At 46.0% G+C, this 21,261-nt stretch overlaps 1 protein-coding gene across 1 annotated transcript; it reads left to right on the top strand.

Moving 5' to 3' along the window:
- Nucleotides 1-5,026: 5,026 nt before the first annotated feature.
- lrrc14b (leucine rich repeat containing 14B) lies at nt 5,027-18,392 on the top strand. Its single transcript, XM_033016519.1, has 2 exons — nt 5,027-5,931; nt 17,388-18,392. Exons 1-2 carry the CDS (start codon nt 5,027-5,029, stop codon nt 18,031-18,033), a joined length of 1,551 nt encoding a protein of 516 aa, XP_032872410.1. The 3' UTR covers nt 18,034-18,392.
- Nucleotides 18,393-21,261: the final 2,869 nt, after the last annotated feature.

The following is a 21,261-nucleotide window of genomic DNA, read 5'->3' as shown; positions in this document are numbered from 1 at the left end:
GGGTGAATGAATCTTGGAACAAGCTATATGCTGGTATGAGCATGAGTTTACAAAGGATGGAAGGTGAGAGAGTGGTCAGAAAAGCATTGGACTCGTTACATCGAAAGATGTTGTGGGAGTGGCGGCGCCTAACGGCAGCGGCTCGACTACAGTCGTCTGTCTTTTTTTATTTTTTGTCTTGTTAAATGTATGTCTTTGAGTCAGTTTTTATTTATTTTTTTTAGCTGTGTATATGTGGGGAGTGGTGGGGGGGCTGTGGGGGAAACCGTTAATCTCTTCCCTGTGCGGGGACCCGACTATTCCCTGTCGGGTCTCGGATGTCGTTGGGCCTAACATCGTGGAGCCGGCGGCGACCTCCGGCCGGGACTAACCTGAGGGCTCCAGTTGCAGAGCCTGCGGAACAGACATCGCGGAGCTGGCCAACTTCGGAGCGGGGAGAGCTGTAGTGGCGCGCGGCTGCGACCCGACTTTTGGAGTTCGGAGGCACCGGCCGCAGACCCGGTGGACGGGAACATCGGGAGCTCACAGGTCCCTGGTGGGAGACCGCTTTTCCGAGCTCCGCAACGGCGACTTCTCCCGCTGGAATCGCGGGTTTAAGGACATGGAGCCGGGGCCTAACATCGCCCGGCGTGGCTTAAACGGCCTCAGGACTTACCATCGCCCGCCGGGGGCTTTAACATCGGAGTCCCAGTTCGCCTCGACACTGCAGTTGGACTGCTGGACCACGGGAGAAGGAACAAAGGGAAGAGATAAAGACTTTGCCTTCCATCACAGTGAGGAGATGTTGGAGACTCACTGTGATGGATGTTTATGTAAATTATGTTAAGTGTGGGTCTTGGATTGTGTTTGTAATGTAAAAAAGTATAGAAATGGAATTTCGTTCAAACCCAGGTTTGAATGACAATAAATAGCATTCTATTCTATTCTATTCTATTCTATTCTATTCTAAATGTGGCTTGGATGAGGATAGCAACAGCTGGGAACCTGAGGCAGGGTCAATGCTATGCAATGCAATAGAGGTGAAATTAGACAGCTTCAATGGCATGATAGATTGGAGATAGGAAACTCATTTCTGAGCCAAACAGGAAAGCAAGGTTGCAGTCTGCCTCAGCTTTAGGCAGATGCCAGAAATGCAAACATCAACCAGGAAATGAATTTTATATTGGAAAACAACAAACTGGAGAAATTGCTGTTCCTCCAATAATGGATGTGGCAGAAGCAATGAGTCAAATGAGAGAAATCAATTGGGTTTAGAGAGGTGGCAGCTAGATAAAGCCTCATCTATTTTAGCATCATTTGTCAGATCTATTGTTTTTTGTCCAAGCCATTTGTTAATTTTCCAAACTACTCATGTGACTTTGTGCTAATTGTTTTAATTAGAGTCATGGTCATAGAGTCAAACAGCTAGGATTAATTCCCGTCAGTCCAGCTTATCCATGCAAACCAAGATGTCCCATCCATTTGCCTGTGTTTGCCCAATATCCCGCTAAACCTGTTGCAAGTATCTTGGATGGACTACTTTATTGTCACAGGTGACAGTGGAATTCTTTGCTTGCGTCCTCCATTGTTCTTCCCCTCCCCCCCTCACAGCAGTTCCCCCACCCTCTCATAGACACATAGAAACATAGAAAATAGGTGCAGGAGTAGGCAATTCGGCCCTTCGAGCCTGCACCGCCATTCAATATGATCATGGCTGATCATCCAACTCAGTATCCTGTACCTGCCTTCTCTCCATACTCCCTGATCCCTTTAGCCACAAGGGCCACATCTAACCCCCTCTTAAATATAGCCAATGAACTGGCCTCAACTACCTTCTGTGGCAGAGAGTTCCAGAGATTCACCCCTCTCTGTGTGAAAAATGTGTTTCTCATCTCGGTCCTAAAGGATTTCCCCTTTATCCCTAAACTGTGACCCCTAGTCCTGGACTTCCCCAACATCGGGAACAATCTTCCTGCATCTAGCCTGTCCAACCCCTTAAGAATTGTTCTATAAGATCTCCCCTCAATCTTCTAAATTCTAGCGAGTACAAGCTGAGTCTTTCTTCATATGAAAGTCCTTACATCCCAGGAATCAGTCTGGTGAACCTTCTCGGTACTCCCTCTATGGCAAGAATGTATTTCCTCAGTTTTGGAGACCAAAACTGTACGCAATACTCCAGGTGTGGTCTCACCAAGACCCCGTACAACTGCAGTAGAACCTCCCTGCTCCTATACTCAAATCCTTTTGCTATGAAAGCTAACATACCATTCACTTTCTTCACTGCCTGCTGCACCTGCATGCCTACTTTCAATGACTGGTGTACCATGACACCCAGGTCTCGTTGCATCTCCCCTTTTCCTAATCGGCCACCATTTAGATAATAACCATCAACCGCCGACCGCAGATCGACCCGCGAGGCTTCTTTTAAATGCTGTTACATTCCACCTGCCTCAACTACCTCCTCTGGCAGCTTGTTCCATATATGCACTATCACTCAGATTTCTATTAAATCTTGTCCCCCTCAACTGAAACCTAAGACCTCTGGTTTTTGATTCCGCTATCATGGGTAAAAGACTTCATGCATTGATCCTAACTATCGCCCCTTATCCTCCTGCGCTCCAAGGAATATAGTCTTAGTTGTCCAAACTCTCCTTATAGCTCAGCCCCTCAAGTCCTGGCAACAACCTCGTAAATCCTCTCTGCTCTCTTTCCAGCTTAATTTCCAGCCTATAACTGACTGATCAAAACTGGACACAGTACTCTAAATGTGGCCTCACCAATGTCTTGTACAATTGGTGCCAATGGTCTTGAACAAATTACACCATGAAAGAATACAGTTGAAATGCAAGTTGCTGTTATTGTTCCATGTATTTCTTACCAGCTCTAATGCAACCTGTTGATGTCTATGAATGAACAATAGATGGAAAAATATGTGGTGCTCATGTTGAGGAAGAATTGCGGTAGAATGGAAACACAAACAACTGCAGATGCTGGAATCTAGAGTCAGTTCTTTTCTACTAATTCATGAATCACTGTGGCTTGTTCTGGCAACATGCTTGCTTTTGAAGTGTAGAGGGTCAAAGTAACTTGGCAGGTCAAGCAGAATCTCTGGAGGATATGGATAAGCAATGTCTGGGGTCTGGAGCCTTCTCCATACTGTTATAGCTGTGGTTTCAGGAAGGCTGGCTCCATCCCGGGGCAGAGTTGGATTCAAGGGGGGTGGTCTTGGAGAGGAGGATGCTCCTCAAACTGCGGGCATCGTGGACAGCAGAGCTCACCTCCTCCATGACACACTGGTCAACCTGAGGAGTATCTTCAGCAACAGACTAGTTTCACCAAGATCCAGAGTAGAGATCCGGTGCAGAGGGGGGAAGGATGGGAGGGAGGAGTGGGTCTCCCTGTTGGTCTGCTCCTGGGCCTGGCCAAGATGGCCATTCGCGGGTCCAGGCAGCGGGCAGTCGATGGCCGCACACCGGTCGCCTGCCTGCCCCTTTTCCGGGGTTACGTCCGAGCTCGCGTGTCCCTAGAAAAGGAACACGCGGTGTCCATGGGGACTGTGGAGGCCTTCTGTGAACGCTGGTCACCACAGGAGGTTGAATACATTATCGATAAGAATGTTAATATTTTAATTTGATAATTTTGTTTAAGTGTTAAGAGGGAACACGTGGTGTCCATCGGGACTTTGGAGGCTTTCCATGGATACTGGTCGCCGTTGAAGGTCGAGTGTTTTGTTGATAAATGGAACACCCGACCTTCAACGGCCATTTCGTGGGTCCAGTTGACGTTGATGTTATTAATTTGACGATCATTTGCTTGTAAACTGTCAGCATAGGCAGTCTTTGATTGTGTTAATACTCTATGTTTATGTTTATTTTTTGAATAAAAGTAGTTTCATAATAAAAAAAAAAAAAAAAAAAAAAAAAAAAAAAAGATCCAGAGTATAGAAGTTGGGAGGTCATGTTGCAGTTGTATAAGATGTTGGTGAGACTGCATTTAGAATATTGTGTTCAGTTCTGGGCACCATGTTATAGGAAAGATATTGTCAAGTTTGAAAGGGTTCAGAAAAGATTTATGATGATGTTGCCAGGACTAGAAGGTGTGAACTATAGGGAGAGGTTGAGTAGGCTGGGTTTCTATTTCATGGAGCGCAGGAGGATGAGAGAAGATCTTATAGAGGAATACAAAATCATGAGAGGAATGGATCGGGCAGATGCACAGGGTCTTTTGCCCATGTTAATGGAATTGCGGACCAAAGGACATAGGTTCAAGGTGAAGGGGAAGAGATTTAATAGGAATCCGAGAGGTAACTTTTCCACACAAATGGTGGTGGGAGTACGGAACAAGCTGCCAGACGAGGTAGTTGAGGCTGGGACTATCTCATCAATTAAGAACCAATTAGACAGGTACATGGATAGGACAGGTTTGGAGGGATAAGGAGCAAGCACAGTCAAATGGGACTAGTGTAGCTGGGACATTGTTGGCCGGTGAGGGCGAGTTGGGCCGAAGGGCCTGTTTCCACACTGTATCACTCAATGACACTATGACAGAACGCCACAGGATATTCTTTTCCTGTGGCTATGAAACTGTACCACCCCTCCCCCTTCTGTCATCGGATAACCTGAGACTGACTCCACCCCCCCCCCCCCCCCCACCCCCACCCCAAAATCTTTGCACATCCCCAATCCTTTCCACATGTCACATTAATTTCATGTTTCATGTATTTTGTATTTTTGTGTTTACATGACTGTTGGCAGACCAAAGTTCAATCGGATGGTTTTGTATTGACTAGATCATTTAGATCTCAGGGAAACAGTTCCCAGGCAAATGCAGTCTCAGCCTTGGCCTGCCTAGCTGTTTGCTTTTAAAATAGCCGTTGGCTTGAACACATGACTGCGATGTCTCCTGTTCAGGAGAGAGCAGCTGACACTGTAGTGCCGCTGCTAAAAATACATGACACCGAATGTGAGTGAGATCCTGGGTCACTCAAAGTCACGCATCACAGGGGCGTGAACACAGGAAGCTGCAAGCCCAACAGAGCCGAGGCAGAATGAAGACCTTGCGGTTCATGTGTGCCCAAGCCCTGGTATCCAATGCCCAGATCGCGAAGAGAAGTATCGCCTCGGCTGCGCACAACCTGTACCCTTTGCTCTTCAAAGCGAGCTACATGCTGGAGCAAGCCGCGCTCATTCACGACTTAGTGGAAAGGTGGCCGTTGGCAGAATTCAGCATCAGGAAACTCCTGGGGAAGACCCCAGACTGCGAGGAAGATCTGTGCAGCAGGACCTGCCTGCTCTGCCTGCAAGCGTGTGTGTCAGGGCTGAAGAGCTATGTGTTGCACACCTCAGACACATATCTCAAGAGGCTGAAAGTGTTTGATCTGACGGGCCTTGTAGACAGGGAATCTCAGCCCTGCAAGTGTGGCAAAACCTTAGGGAGGTGGGGAAGAACGGAGTTGATGGCACGGACCTGCTTTGACCTGCAGGTCGAGGTAGAGGCATGTCAGCTCGGAAGCCTGGTGTCAGATATTTCAGTTGAGGTTTTGCTCAGCCTGTTTGTGACACAGCGGAACTATGAAACAGTGGTTGAGGCCTTGCTGTTGAGAAAGCAGTGCCCACTGAAGATCCATTGCGTGGAGTTCAGGGCTGACAGTTTGTCCCTGAGGAACTTCTTCTACATCATCAATCTGGTCAGGCCTGAGACACTGCAGAAGTTGGAATTAGTCCACAACGTACACCTGGAAATGGAGCATTTTGAACTCCTCTTGACCCAAGTTGCATTCCCGCAGCTCAGATCGCTGACACTCCCGACAAGAACCTTTGACGTACGTGGAATCACACAAGAGGGCGAACTTATGTTGGTGAGAATCGGCGAAATGTTAAGTGGGATGAAATTTCTTACAGAACTGAGCCTGTCTTTTTCCATTCTAACTGGACGAATACGCAAGATACTCAGGTAGGCTTGCATGACCATTACATTTGTGACACAAGCAAATCACTAGTTTAGATGGAGTGAATAGGGTGAAGCTGTTCTCGTTAGCACTTGGTTCAAGGAGTGTGGGATACAGATTTAAAATGTTGGGTAAAAAGGTATAAATGGAATATAATGAGAAATGTTTTCTTTTCGATAGATCAGCCATGATTGAATGGCGGAGTAGACTTGAATGGCCTAATTCTGCTCCTATCACGAACAAACTTTATGCAGAGATCATTTATGGCAGAGTGTTCACTACCTGTGAAGTGGTGGAAAAACAGAATCAATTAGTGACTTCAGGAATAAGATGGATGCTGGAGAGGGAATCATTTGTAAAGCTATGAGGAAGACGTCATTGAATGATACTAATGGGATTTCTCTGCATGGAGATATGGTCGGCATGGCCAAGCTGGGCTGAAGGGCCTGTTTCTGTGCTATACGACTTTATGACTCCAGATCAGCCACGATTGAATGGTGGAGTAGACTTGATGGGCTACTTGATGGACAAAATAGAGAGAGTACAGAGGAGATTTACTAGAATGTTGCCTGGGTTTCAGCAACTAAGTTACAGAGAAAGGTTGAACAAGTTAGGTCTTTATTCTTTGGAGCACAGAATGTTAAGGGGGGACTTGATAGAGGTCTTTAAAATGATGAGAGGGATAGACAGAGTTGACGTGGATAAGCTTTTCCAATTGAGAGTAGGGAAGTTTCAAACAAGGGGACATGACTTGAGAATTAAGGGACAGAAGTTTAGGGGTAACATGAGGGGGAACTTCTTTACTCAGAGAGTGGTAGCTGTGTGGAATGAGCTTTCAGTGGAAGTGGTGGAGGCAGGTTCGATTTTATCATTTAAAAATAAATTGGATAGGTATATGGATGGGAAAGGAATGGAGGGTTATGGTCTGAGCGCAGGTAGATGGGACTAGTGGAGAATAAGTGTTCGGCACGGACTTGTAGGACCGAGATGGCCTGTTTCCGTGCTGTAATTGTTATATGGTTATATGGCTGAATAGCTTAATTCTGTTCCAAGAATTTATGAACATATGAGACAGAATAGGGTCAATAATGGAATGGCTTTCTGTGCCTCTTCATGTTCTGTGATCACTTCTTTGAACATTTGAGGAGACTGCAGAGAATATTTCTGGCCATTATTTCCCTTAAATTTCCCTTTGGTTTAGAATTGCCTGCGTCATTTTTTCATGGAAACCCTACAATTCCTAGCAATCCTTTTACCTATTATTGCAATAAATTCATCTGTAATGTAAGCTTGGCAGTTGTCTGTTCATGTAATTTTGTAATTAGTCTAGCTTTAGTTTAGTTCCGAGATACAGCAGCTTAGAGAAACAGTGCCTTCAGCCCATGGAATCCACGTTGACCATGTTCACACTTGTTCTGTGTTATTTTACTTTCTCCTCCACACCCTACACACTAGGGGTCATTTACAGAGGCCAATTAATCTGCAAACCTGCACATATTTGGGATGTGGGAGAAAACCAGAGCACCAATGGAAATGCACGTGGTCACAGGGAGAACGTGCAAACTCGACACAGACAGTACCTGAGGTCAGAATCGAACCCGGGTCTCTGGCACTAAGGCAGCAGCTCGAATAGCTGCGGCATTGTGCCACCTGAATTATGCCCTTCTGCTACATTGGTGCTATGGACTAGGATTAGGACATAATTTCTGACTTTAAAACAGTAAGGTTCACATGGTTGAATGGTCATGCAACCCCGTGGGTTGTCTTTCCCAACATCAGACCAGTGGCTTAGTGGCTGAAGTTCAGACTGAAGCTTTAGACTTTAGAGATACAGCATGGAAACAGCTCCTTTGGCCCACCGAGTCCACGCCGACCAGCGATCCACGTACACGAGCACTATCCAACACACACTCGGGACAATTTACAATCTTGCCAAAGCCAGTTAACCTACAAACCTGTAAGTCTTTGGAGTGTGGGAGGAAACCAGAGCACCTGGAGAAAATCCACAAGGTCCCAGAGAGAACGTACAAACTCAGTACATACAACACCTGTAGTCGGGATGGAACCTGGGAGTCTGGCGGTGTAAGGCAATATCTTTACCGCTGCACCACTGTGCTGCCGGTGAGACTCTGAGGAAGTTGTGCACTGTCAAAGGCACCTCCTTTTGCATGAAATGGATAGATCTAAAAGAGACCACGGTTTTTACAGAGTGTGGGGGGGGGGGGGGGGGTCTGGAACGCATTGCCAGGGGTGGTGGTGGAGGCAGTTACAACAGTGGTGTTGAATAGGCTTTTGGTTAGGCACATGGAGGTGCGGGGAATAGAGGGATATGGAAGTAGACAAAAATGCTGAAGAAACTCAGCGGGTGAGACTGAAGACTGGAAAAGGGTTTCAGACTGAAGAAGGGTTTCGACCCGAAACGTTGCCTATTTCCTTCGCTCCATAGATGCTGTCTCACCCGCTGAGTTTCTCCAGCATTTTTGTCTACCTTCGATTTTGCAGCATCTGCATTTCCTTCTTTAACAGAGGGATATGAATCATGTACCAGCAGATGAAATCGGTTTAACTTGGCATCGTGTCTGGCACAAATATTTTGGGCTGAAGGGCCCGTTCCTGTGCTATTGTTCTATGTTCCATCACTAAAGGGCCTGTCCCATGAGCATGCGCCGGCATGCGGCAAGCGTGAACTAAAGGGCCTGTCCCACCAGCATGCGCCTGCATGCGGCAAGCGCGACCTAACGTGGTCGCTTGAGCCGTACGGCCTCACGGGGCTGATCCCATTTCGATCGCCGGAGCCGTATGGAGTTGTGCGGAGCTGGTCCCGAAATCGCGCGGGGCTCCGAAAAACTGACCGTGTTTAAACATTCCGCGCAGCAACGGCCTGCCGGCCCGCAGCCGCCTCGACGACGTGTCACTCACTCGACCTCCGCGCGGCTCCCGCTTCTGGTTTGGTCACGCTTGCCACATGCAGGCGCATGCTAGTGGGACCCGCCCTTTAGGTCGCGCTTGCCGCATGCAGGTCGCATGCTCATGGGACAGGCCCTTAAGAAAGGCCTGGAAGCAGGTCTTCATATATGAAACAAGAAAGATTCTCTCAAGGAGACACAAGGAACTGCAGATGGTGGAGTTGTGAGCAAAACACAAAATGCTGGAGGAACTCAACGGGTCAGGCAACATCTGTGGGAGAAAGAGGCAGATTTTGGGTTGGGACACTTCTTCAGAGGATCCTATCCAATATTTATCCTTAGCCAAGCTCAAATTGGATTATCTGATCACTATCACAGGATGCTGAACTTCCAGGCTTACAGCACTGACAGCACTTCAAAATACTGCGATTGGCTCGATCACAAAGGCTTCTCACCATATAAGTATAAGTTCCAGTCCTCTGGGACATTGATCTGTGGAGATAATTTTAGACATTACAGAACATCTCTGTAGTTGAAGCATTACTTAATCATTCACTCCAAACTATTCATCAATTTCAAAAGACAATGCTTAATTCCTGGTCGAGGCTAATATTAGGCTCCACATTTTATTATATACTCTGATACCTATGTTCTTTGTGAAACTTCAGCAAGGCCTTGGCCAAATTGAGAACTGCCATTCACAGTTTCCTCAAACTCCTTCAGTCGAGGTGGCAATCAAAGATGTCAATTCTAACCTTAAACAGTATATTCTGTTCGTATTTGGTTTACATATTTCCTTTAAAATACTATTCCTCCATGCTCATGCCCCCATTAGCAATTGGTCAATGGTTCGTTATTGTCATTTATGCACAGTATAGTGAAAATCTTCTGTGCAACTCACAAATGCACAGTCGCCATATTTTGACATTGTTTACAAAGAAAAAACAAGTCCAAAGTCTTAACAAATTGAGGCATTGTTCTCCTTGTGATGCTCTGGAGAGGTAAAATTTTCAGTTATATTTTGAGAAAATTAATAGACAATAGACAATAGGTGCAGGAGTAGGCCATTCAGCCCTTCGAGCCAGCACCGCCATTCAATGTGATCATGGCTGATCATCCCCAATCAGTGCCCCGTTCATGCCTTCTCCCCATATCCCCTGACTCCGCTATCTTTAAGAGCACTATCTAGCTCTCTCTTGAAAGTATCCAGAGAACCAGCCTCCACCGCAGAGAATTCCACAGACTCACAACTCTTTGTGTGAAAAAGTGTTTCCTCATCTCCGTTCTAAATGGCTTACCTCTTATAAGGGTGGCGGGTGTATGGATTGAGCTTCCAGAGGAAGTAGTTGCAGGGACTATCCCAATGATTAAGAAACAGACCGGTACATGGATAGGACAGGTTTGGAGGGATTTTGGCCAAACACAGGCAGGTTGGACTAGTGTAGCTGGGACATGTTGGCCGGTGTGGGCAAGTTGGGCCATAGGGCCTGTTTCCATACTGTATGACTAAAGTAATTCTTATTTAAAAGCCTTCTGTCTATCTAAGATAGACCCAAAATGTTGTAGTAACAGCAGTGCAGGCAGCATCTCTGGAGAGAAGGAATGGGCGACATTTCGGGTCGAGATCCTTCTTCAGATTGATCAGGCTAATGTTGGAATAACTCAGCGGGACAGGCAGCATCTCAGGAGAGAAGGAATAGGTCGAGACCCTTCAGATATGAAGAGGGGTCTCGACCGGAAACGTCACGCATTCCTTCTCTCCAGAGATGCTGCCTGTCCCGCTGAGTTACTCCAACATTTTGGGTCGATCTTCGATTTAAACCAGCATCTGTAGTTCCTTCCTGCCAAAGGATCTATTTTATTTAACACCTAGATACCCATGCCACCTTCTACATGGGCAGAAACTTGGGATCGACCTTGACTTGCCTCTTCTCCACTTTTGTGGGTTCTGAGGTGGCTAATGAGACCAGCATGGGAACTGTGGACTCTTTCATGGAGGGGGCTGCAGGTGGCTGTTGCGACAGGCGGGAGGATACTCTGTGCGGTGCTGTGCTCCTTCCACCACTTACGCTGGGCCTCTATGCATGGCTTTGATCGCAAACTCCCCTCCTCCAATTTGGGCAGCCTTATCGTGTAGTATGTGTTAGGAAGCAAGTGAACAACATTCAGACAAAAAGGAGTAACATTTGAAAGCATAACACAGTTTATTTCAGCTACATGATTGAAAAAGCACCTTGGACAGACCACAATCATTCCTGGGTAATTTCCTTCCCTTGGAATTAAACAGTGTAGACACATAGAAACATAGAAAATAGGTGCTGGAGGAGGCCATTCGGCCGTTCGAGCCAGCACCGCCATTCAATGTGATCATGGCTGATCGTCCCTTATCAATAACCCGTGCCTGCCTTCTCCCCATATCCCTTGACTCCACTAGCCCCTAGAGCTCTATCTAACTCACTCTTAAATCCATCCAGTGACTTGGCCTCCACTGCCCTCTGTGGCAGGGAATTCCATAAATTCACAACTCTCTGGGTGAAAAAGTATTTTCTCACCTCAGTCTTAAATGACCTCCCCGTTATTCTAAGACTGTGGCCCCTAGTTCTGGACTCGCCCAACATTGGGAACATTTTTCCTGCATCTAGCTTGTCCGGTCCTTTTATAATTTTATATGTTTCTATAAGATATCCCCTCATTCTTCTAAACTCCAGTGAATACAAGCCTAGTCTTTTCAATCTTTCCTCATATGACAGTGTACTTATTGATATGTTTTTCAAGATTTCAACTTATAATCCGTATGAAGTGACACCATTCCACCTGCCGTGTGTTTGAAAACCAGCCCATCTTGTGCGGGGAATGCTCCCATGTTGTGTTTACATTGTGCAGCGCTGGACTTGAACCTTAACTAGAGAGCTTTTTGCATGAGCATTCCATCTTTTGTCTGGCACAGTCAAAACCATAATACAGGTCACGTGTGTGGGAAGGAACTGCAGATGCTGGTTTAAACTGAAGATTGACACAAAAAGCTGGAGTAACTCAGCAGGACGGGCAGCATCTCTGTAGAGTAGGAATGGGGCCCACTCACTGACTGGACTCAAACTCCTTGATTGGCTACAGTTTTGAAAATAACTTGCGGCCATCCAAGTTGGCCCCTGATCACTCGACACTCTGCTATACCTGTGGGCCCTGATCCCCTGTAAGCTTTCATGGCCCTTTTCTCTTCCCACTTTCTTACCTCAAACCTCTGATCACTGACTGCACTCTCCTACTGGACATAATACTCAAGTTCAAGTTCAAGTGAGTTTATTGTCATGTGTCCCTGATAGGACAATGAAAATTTTGCTTTGCTTCAGCACAACAGAACATAGTAGGCATTTAATACAAAACAGATCAGTGTGTCCATATACCATAATATAAATATATACACACATGAATAAATAAACTGATAAAGCGCAAATAACAGATAATGGGTTATTAATGATTAAAGTTTTGTCCGAGCCAGGTTTAATAGCCTGATGGCTGTGGGGAAGTAGCTATTCCTGAACCTGGTTGTTGCAGTCTTCAGGCTCCTGTACCTTCTACCTGAAGGTAGCAGGGAGATGAGTGTGTGGCCAGGATGGTGTGGGTCTTTGCTGATACTGCCAGCCTTTTTGAGGCAGTGACTGCGATAAATCCCCTCGATGGAAGGAAGGTCTGAGTCGATGATGGACTGGGCAGTGTTTACTACTTTTTGTAGTCTTTTCCTCTCCAGGGCGCTCAAGTTGCCGAACCTAGCCATGATGCAACCGGTCAGCATGCTCTCTACTGTGCACCTGGAGAGGTTAGAGAGGGTCCTCCTTGACAAACCAACTCTCCGTAATCTTCTCTGCTACCCAACCCCTTATCTCAGTCACTATTCTGTTTGCCATTACTTCTGACCACTCATACTCAACTCATACTCATACTCAACACCTCTGCCATTCCCTCTCTCAGACCCTCTCTTACACCTCCCGCTGCTGAAAGACTCATCCATGCCTTCATCTCCTCACGACTGGACTATTGCAACTCACTTCTCCTTGGCATCAGCTCCACCTACATCAACCGACTCCAACTGGTCCAGAACGCAGCTGCCCGACTCATCACCCACACCAAATCCTGGCATCACATCACTCCAGTCCTCAAACAACTTCACTGGCTTCCCATCTCCCACCGGATCACCTACAAAATCCTGGTCCTCACCTACAAAGCCCTCCACCATCGGGCCCCCCCATATCTCACTGGCCTCCTCTCCCCCTACCAACCCTCACGGTCCCTCAGATCCACATCAGCCAGTCTCCTCTCCAACCACAAGTCCAACCTCCGCAGTTTTGGGGACAGAGCCTTCTCCAGGGCAGCTCCCAGGCTCTGGAACTCCCTCCCCCAACTGATCCGCAATTCCGTGTCCCTCACCATCTTCCAGTCCCGCCTCAAGACCCATCTCTTCACCTCTGCCTATCCTTAGCCCCACGTCCCCCTCCCTTTTCATCTGTGCTTGAATTGCCTCATATTGTGTTTTGAATTGAATTCTGTCTTTAATTTGTGTACTAGTCATGTCTCTACTATTTATTTCATTCCGCTTACATGTTTTTCCTCTACTTGCTAAATTTTTGTAAGGTGTCCTTGAGACTCTTGAAAGGCGCCCATAAATAAAATGTATTATTATTATTATTATTATTATTCCCCTCTTCCAGCTTCTGTTCTGATTACCACAGTGGTCCATTCTCACCCACAGGCCTCGACCTGGTCTTCAGCCTTTGAATGTCCCATTCCCCTGGCCATCCCACCAATACCTCTACAATTTAGGTTCCATCCTGGATCAGGCCTGGATGGAGTGAATGTGGAGAGGATATTCCCACTAGTGGGAGAGTCAAGGTCCAGAGGTCATAGACTCAGAATGAAAGGATGTTCCTTTGAAAAGGAGATGAGGAGGAATTTCTTTTGACAGAGGGTGGTGAATCTGTGGAATTCATTGCCACAGCTGGCTGTATGGAGGCCAAGTCAAGGGATATTTTTCAGGCATATCTTGACAGATTCTTGATTAGTATGGGTATCAGGGGTTACGGGGAAAAGGTAGGAGAATGGAGTTGAGAGGGAAAGATAGATCAGCCACGATTGAGTGGAGGAGTAGATTTGATGGGCCGATTGTATACTCTGAAATTTAGGATGAGAGGGAATCTTATTGAAACATATAAGATTATTAAGGGTTCGGAAACATGATCCCGATGTTGGGGGAGTCCGGAACCAGGGGCCACAGTTTAAGAATAAGGGGTAAGCCGTTTAGAATGGAGATGAGGAAACACTTTTTCACACAGAGAGTTGTGAGTCTGTGGAATTCTCTGCCTCAGAGGACGGTGGAGGCCGGTTCTCTGGAAACTTTCAAGAGAGAGCTAGATAGGGCTCTTGAAGATAGCGGAGTCAGGGGATATGTGGAGAATGCAGGAACGGGGTACTGATTGGGGATGATCAGATATGATCACATTAAATGGCAGTGCTGGCTTGAAGGGCCGTATGGCCTACTCCTGCACCTATTGTCTATTGTCTATTGAATGGCCTAATTCTGCTCCGAGAACCTATAAACTTACGATCATCCTTCAACCCAGAAAATACACTAGCAATTGCTCTGCAACATGCCGTGTTAATCCGCAATTTCAGAACAAGATTGTACCATGTAGCACCACAAGTTTTGATCCATTGATTTAATCACACGGACATTTAGTGACACGCATCATGGTTCCTCAATCACCCATTCTCTGGATTCCCTGCATTGCAAATCAGGTATCATTATCCAGAGGCAGGTCCATAGCTGACCTCTCATGCGGGACACAATCACAGACACTAGTTCTGGGGGATGTGGGGGCATGAAGACAGCTGATTATCAGCAGCAAACAATGCAACACATCATTGAAGCATGCCCTCATCAAAGACTCAAAGGAGGACTTGTGCCCCTTCATACAGCAGATCAAGAGGCAACTGCTTGACTAAAGGACTTTGCATTCGCTAAATAAAAATAAATAAATCAGTTATTAGCTTTATATTTGACTCCCAGACTGAGTCAGGGGAGAAGCCCTTGGCGTTGCATTTGTCTATGAAGGCCTCTCTTAATTAGACAACCTTTGTCCTGATCGTTCTCTCCAGCAGTCAGCACTGGGGTTAAAATGAATGGGGAAAAACAACAGCACAAACATTGTAGTAACATGGTGAAACTCTTCAAGTTCTTTCATAAGGGAATAACCAGGCAGATTCTGATGTGAAGCCAATGAAAGAGCTACAGGTATGAGACAGACATCTTGAAATCACAGCAAATATCTGCAGGTTTCATCCATGTTAAAATAACGTTAAATTGAAGATAGACACAAAAAGTTGGAGTAACTCAGCGGGTCAGGCAGCATCTCTGGAGAGAAGGAATGGGCGACGTTTCAGGTCAAGAATCTTCTTCAAACTGAGAGTCAGGGGAGAGGGAGTCAAGAGATATAGAAGGGTACGGTATGAAAACGACAGATCAAAGCAGACGATGATAAGAAAATGTGGAATGGTTCAGTGTTAGCTGAGGGGAAGGTGACAACGTGGCATACAATGAGTAATATTTAATCAGGACTAGAACCAGTCAGAGAACAGGGATGGTTGGAGAGAGGGAAAGCAAGGGTTACTTGAAGTTAGAGAAATCAATATTCATACCGCTGGATTGTAAGCTGAAGTCTCATCTGATTCTCAGGTATATATTAATAAAGTACTTAGCGCTACTTCAAGAAAGACTGGGTTTTCATTCTGTTCTGATAAATATCTATCTTGCAACAACATCACTGAAAATAACAGATTGCCTGGTCATTTATCATATTGGCAGATCTTGTTGTGTCAAAATGATTGCAATGGTAACTCTACTTCAATGGCGGGAGCGCTGTTCTGGCAGCAGCCATGTCAGCAGTGCGTCCGTTTTTTCAACTTTTTTAAATTTTTTAGTATGTTTTAAAGTGTGTAATTAATGTTTTTTGTGTGTCTTGTGTGGGGGGTGGTGTGGGGGGGTGAGGGGGAAACCGCTTCGGTCGCCTCCTCCATGGAGAGGCGACTTTTTCCAGGTCGCCTCCCCCGTGGCCTAACATCAAGGATCGGCGCGGCCTTTCCCGGAGACGCGCCCGGGGCTTCAGCGGCGGGCGCAGCGTGGACTCTCGGCGTGGAGCGGGTGAGCCCTCGCTGGGGCTCGCTGGAGGGGAGCGCTCCGTTTCGCTGGCCCGGGGCAGCCGGCAGCCTGAAGTCGCAGCCTGAAGCCGCGGTCTGCAGAGTTCCAGCTGGTGCGGCGTCTACAGCCCGGGATCCCTCGTGGGGGACCCGGGGGAAGAAGAAGTCATCACTGCCGGCCCGCGGCCAACTTATACCGCGGGGCCGGCATGGACTTACCATCACCCCTGGAGGGGAGCTTCGACCGCCGGCTCTGCAGTCTACGGTGCTTCTGGCTGCGGCGGGGACTTTAAATCTCGACCACCGGCCTGCGGCCTACAACAACTTAAAGCCGCGGTCTCCGGTGAGGAAGAGCCGATCCTGGACTGACTCTGGACTCTGGTCCTGTACACGGGGGGGAAATGGAGGAGGACTGGCCAAATGTTTGTGCCTTCCACCACAGTGATGAATGCTGTGGTGGATGTTTGTGTTACATTTTGTGTGTTCTTTATTATTGTATCGCTGCTGACAACCCAATCCTTGCCGGGTCACTGCTCGTGCGGTCGACCGGTTGGTGCAGAGAGTAGCTTTGAATGTTTGTCTCTTCGTTGATTGTGTCCCTTTCTTTTTTTTTTAAAAGCTACTGTAATGCGCCCTTTAAATTGCCCCTTGGGGATGAATAAAGTGCTGGATTGATTGATTGATTGATTGAAATAACAGATTGCCTGGTCATTTATCATATTAACAGATCTTGTTGTGTCAAAATTATTGCAATGGTATCTCTACTTGAATGGTGGAGACATAATGCCCCTGTCCCACTTAGGAAACTTGAACGGAAACCTCTGGAGACTTTGCGCCCCACCCAAGGTTTCCGTGCGGTTCCCGGAGGTTTTTGTCAGTCTCCCTACCTGCTTCCACTACCTGCAACCTCCGGCAACCACCTGCAACCTCCGGGTGGGGCGCAAAGTCTCCAGAGGTTTCCGTTCAGGTTTCCTAAGTGGGACGGGGCATAAGGAACTGCAGATGCTGACATCTTGAACATACAAAGTGCTGGGATAACTCAACGGGTCAGGCAGCATCTGTGGAGGACATGGACAGACAACGTTTGGGGTTGGAAGCCTTCTTCAGACCGATTCAATCATGGTTCTGTCTGATTCAATCAGTCTGAAGAAGAGGCCCCACCCAAAAGATTGCCTATCCATTCCCTCCACAGATGCTGCCTGAACCACTGAGTTACTCCACCACTTTGTGTTTTGCAGCATTTCAACGATAATTTACTAACAGTGAAGCACTGAGGGACATCTTGAAATCGTGGAACGTGCATCAAAAATGTCGATGTTATTTAAAAAAAAACATGTCGCAATTATTTTAACTTTATGTTTCCGCAGTCCTTTAAAAACTCCTCTGCAGGTCCTGGATGTGTCCAGTTGCTGTCTAAATCATGCAGACATGGCTTACCTGGCCAACAGCCTGCATGCTGACCACCTGGAACAGCTGGACCTGAGTGGCCATGACGTGGCTGACCTTTTCCCATCGACCTTCTTCAAGCTGCTGACCCGAGCATCCGGCACTCTCAGGAGCCTAACCCTGGAGGAGTGTAACATCGGTGACGAGCACATCAACCTGTTGATGCTGGCCGTGGAGCCATGTAAACGGTTAACGGAGTTCAGCTTCCTGGGGAACCCCCTCACGTCAGGGTGCCTTCGTCGCATGTTTGAAGTGTTCACAGAACTCCCTGCGCTTTGCAAAGTCGAGCTTCCAGTCCCCCGGGACTGCTATCCCGCATCCTGCACTTACCCACTCACGGATGAGAACCTGGTGAAATATGACCAGGTGAAATTCGAGGAGATGAATCAGGAGTGGATGGCGATACTGGTAGAGGCCGACCGAAGTGATATCGTTGTATCAACTCCAATCTTTGGCAGTTTCGATGCCAACATTCAAGAAACCAGCAATGAAATTGGTGTGGTAATGCTTCAGTCATTCAAAGATGCTATTTCCAACATTTTAACTGCTTTGAATGATGTGGATTAATACAAAAGAGGTTCGGAGAGAGTAAAATATGTTTTTTTTGTTGTCATTTTTTAACCGAGGGGAGAAGAGATTTTTTCTTTTATGAAACAAGTTAAAAACTGAAGTACAGTGGCTGAAATGTTGTTGAACATACTTGCAGTGATTACTCCCAGAAAGGTATGGATATATTTGAACAGGGAAAAAAAATACTGGAATATAAAAGCAGAGTGTAGTTCACTGTATGATCAATAATCTTCTCTCTACTCTGGTCCCTCACTAACAGCACTGAAACTGAAAACCACACAGAAGTAAAGATAGCAGTCGCTACCTTCTTGGGTGGTCTCTCATTCACTAATGAAAGAATAAATCAGTCAAACCTTTATCCTTACTTGTCATTGTTATTGTCTGTTGGAGATAATGGTCTCTGTCAGTGCTTAACTAGAATGCATTATTTCTCTTTTTATCCTTTCTGGTGCAATACTAGGATACTGGAGATGAAATGAAAGACTGATTGGGCAACTGAATTGCTGGAATTGGGTCAGATAACCTCTATGCAGCCAACAAACCTAAGTAGGTCACCTGATCTACAGTATACCAGTGATGTAAAATATTAGGCTGAAAAAATGATCGTGCAACAATTTATAAAATAATGGCCAACCCATGGCCTTCCTGTGTCTTGCATGATTTTCTAATACTAATCCCAAAACACTTTATGTTAACCAACATCCATTTGAATACCACATGAAGTCCAAGGTGACTAGGAATTACTGTATTCCTAGGACTCCCAGGACTGTACCTTGCACTAAGTATTGTTCCCTTTATCATGTATCTGTACACTGTGGATGGCTCGATTGTAATCATGTATAGTCTTTCCACTGATTGGTTAGCATGCAACAAAAGCTTTTCACTGTACATCAGTACACGTGACAATAAACTCAACTCAACGTTGTGTGAACAGGACACCATAGAAAATGTTAACTCATCAATCGTTGTATCGAATACACAAGATATGTGTGGTATGGAAACACCACACAGATAGAGAGGAAGGCTCTGCAAAGAGTCATAAAGACTGCTGAGAGGATCATCAGAACTGAACTCCCCTCCATGGACACAATCTACACACAGCGCTGTCAAAAAAGAGCAGGGAGAATCATTAGAGACACACTACATCCAGCTCACTCCCTGCTCAAACACAAAAACTGCACATACAACCTCAGGCACAGACGAGCGGACAGTATCGCCACAAAAAGAACACGCTTTTTTAAGAGCTTCTTCCCTGCAACAGTGAGACTCTTGGCCAAAACACAACAAAATGAACTGATGTCCTGATATAGTGTGTGTGCAAGCTACAATGCTCTATGTGTCTTCTGTGTGTCTTTTTAAATTTTTTTTAAATTAAAAAAATTTTAATTTTAATTTTTTTAACGTAACTTGACTCTCTGAATAGCCGCACAAGAGTTCCTATGTGTGTAAGCACAAATGGTAAATAAAGTTTTTGACCTTTGACCTTGATATTAAAAACCTTGCTGCTGTTTTCCATCGTTTTCACGTGCTATTACTTTTAGTGTTCAATGTTTTCATAGCTTTTCTTCCTTTCTGATTATAGAGATAAATGATGGTAAAATATTCATCCAGCACATGTAAGGAATTGTTTTCCCTATAGCCAGTCATGTAGGCTGAGATCGTGAACAATACAGAGACGCAACGATCAGCCTGAGCTCAGGTGCTGTCTGGGTCGAGTTTGAAGGATGTAAATGATGTATCGGGCAGCATGGTGGCGTAGTGGTCGAGTTACTGTCTTAGAGCGCCATAGACACGGGTTCGATCCCAACTACGGGTGCTGTTTGTGCGAAGTTTGTGACCGTGTGGGTTTTCTCCGAGATATTCCATTTCGTCCCATGCTCCAAAGAGGTACAGGTTTGTAGGTTAATCTGCTCGGTATAAATGTAAATTGTCCCTAGTGTTTGTAGGATAGTGTCAGTGTGCGGGGTTCACTGGGCCGAAGGGCCTGTTTCCACACTGTATCTCTAAACTAAACTAATACCAAGGAACTGTAGATAGAAACATAGAAACATAGAAAATAGGTGCAGGAGTAGGCCATTCGGCCCTTCGAGCCTGCACCGCCATTCAATATGATCATGGCTGATCATCCAACTCAGTATCCCGTACCTGCCTTCTCTCCATATCCCCTGATCCCTTTAGCCACAAGGGCCACATCTAATTCCCTCTTAAATATAGCCAATGAACTGGCCTCATCTACCTTCTGTGGCAGAGAATTCCAGAGATTCACCACTCTCTGTGTGAAAAATGTTTTTCTCATCTCGGTCCTAAAAGATTTCCCCCTTATCCTTAAACTGTGACCCCTTGTTCTGGACTTCCCCAACATCGGGAACAATCTTCCTGCATCTAGCCTGTCCAACCCCTTAAGAATTTGGTAAGTTTCTATAAGATCCCCTCTCAATCTTCTAAATTCTAGCGAGTACCAGCTGGTTTATACCAAAGATAGTCACAAAAGTAACTCAGCGGGTCAGGCAGCATCCCTGGAGAACATGGATATGTGGAAGGTATTCAGAAAGAGGGAGAGGAAAGCTGAATGAAATGAATGAACCAAAGGAATGAAGGTGATGAGGAAATCAGGGTGGAGATAGAGGCAACATGATGTGGGGATCAGGGGGTAAAGGGAACTGTTGAGAAGGGAAAGATGAACATTTGAAGGAAAGTTTAGACAAAATGGTAGATGGGGATTTCTGAGGCAGAAGAGATGGAATTGAAACCTGAGGAGAGATTGCTTGGGGGAGAGGCAAACAATTGGTGGAGAGAGGATGAGTTTAGAGGAGGAAAGTAGAGAAAGTGTATTGGAGATCAGAGGGGGTGTGAGGGCAGTGAATTAAAAGAAGAAGAACAAATATGGACAGATTATAAAGAGAAGAGGACAGGTGTTTGAAGGAGGAGGGAGTATTTGAGGGACAGGATATCCAAAGGCTGACTGAGCTTCAGAGTTAGAATAAGGCATTGCTTCTCAGGGGGTTAAAATAAATCAGCAAGAATAGGTGTTGAGAGTGAATGGACCTGGGTGCAATTAGCAATGATTAGCACATGGGCATCAGAATTTTAAGACCTCAAGTTTATCAAGTGTGAACATAAAGAGACTATCCATCAATGTGTATGAATGGCTAAGTCTAGAGACTTGCAATTGCAAGCTTGAGCCTTTTACCAGCAAAGAATGAACTCAGGGGTGAATGTTGTGAA

The sequence above is a fragment of the Amblyraja radiata genome, chromosome 2 (assembly GCF_010909765.2).
Source record: "Amblyraja radiata isolate CabotCenter1 chromosome 2, sAmbRad1.1.pri, whole genome shotgun sequence".
NCBI lineage: Eukaryota > Metazoa > Chordata > Chondrichthyes > Rajiformes > Rajidae > Amblyraja > Amblyraja radiata.
Note: the sequence above shows the minus strand (reverse complement) of the source record. Positions and strands in the feature narration are given on the sequence as shown.

Bases quoted from the DNA above. Each gene is read 5' to 3' on its own strand.
- lrrc14b (XM_033016519.1), top strand. From the start codon at position 5,027: ATGAAGACCTTGCGGTTCATGTGTGCCCAAGCCCTGGTATCCAATGCC. The intron at 5,932-17,387 runs GTAGGCTTGCAT...ATGTTTCCGCAG, and splicing joins CGAATACGCAAGATACTCAG to TCCTTTAAAAACTCCTCTGC.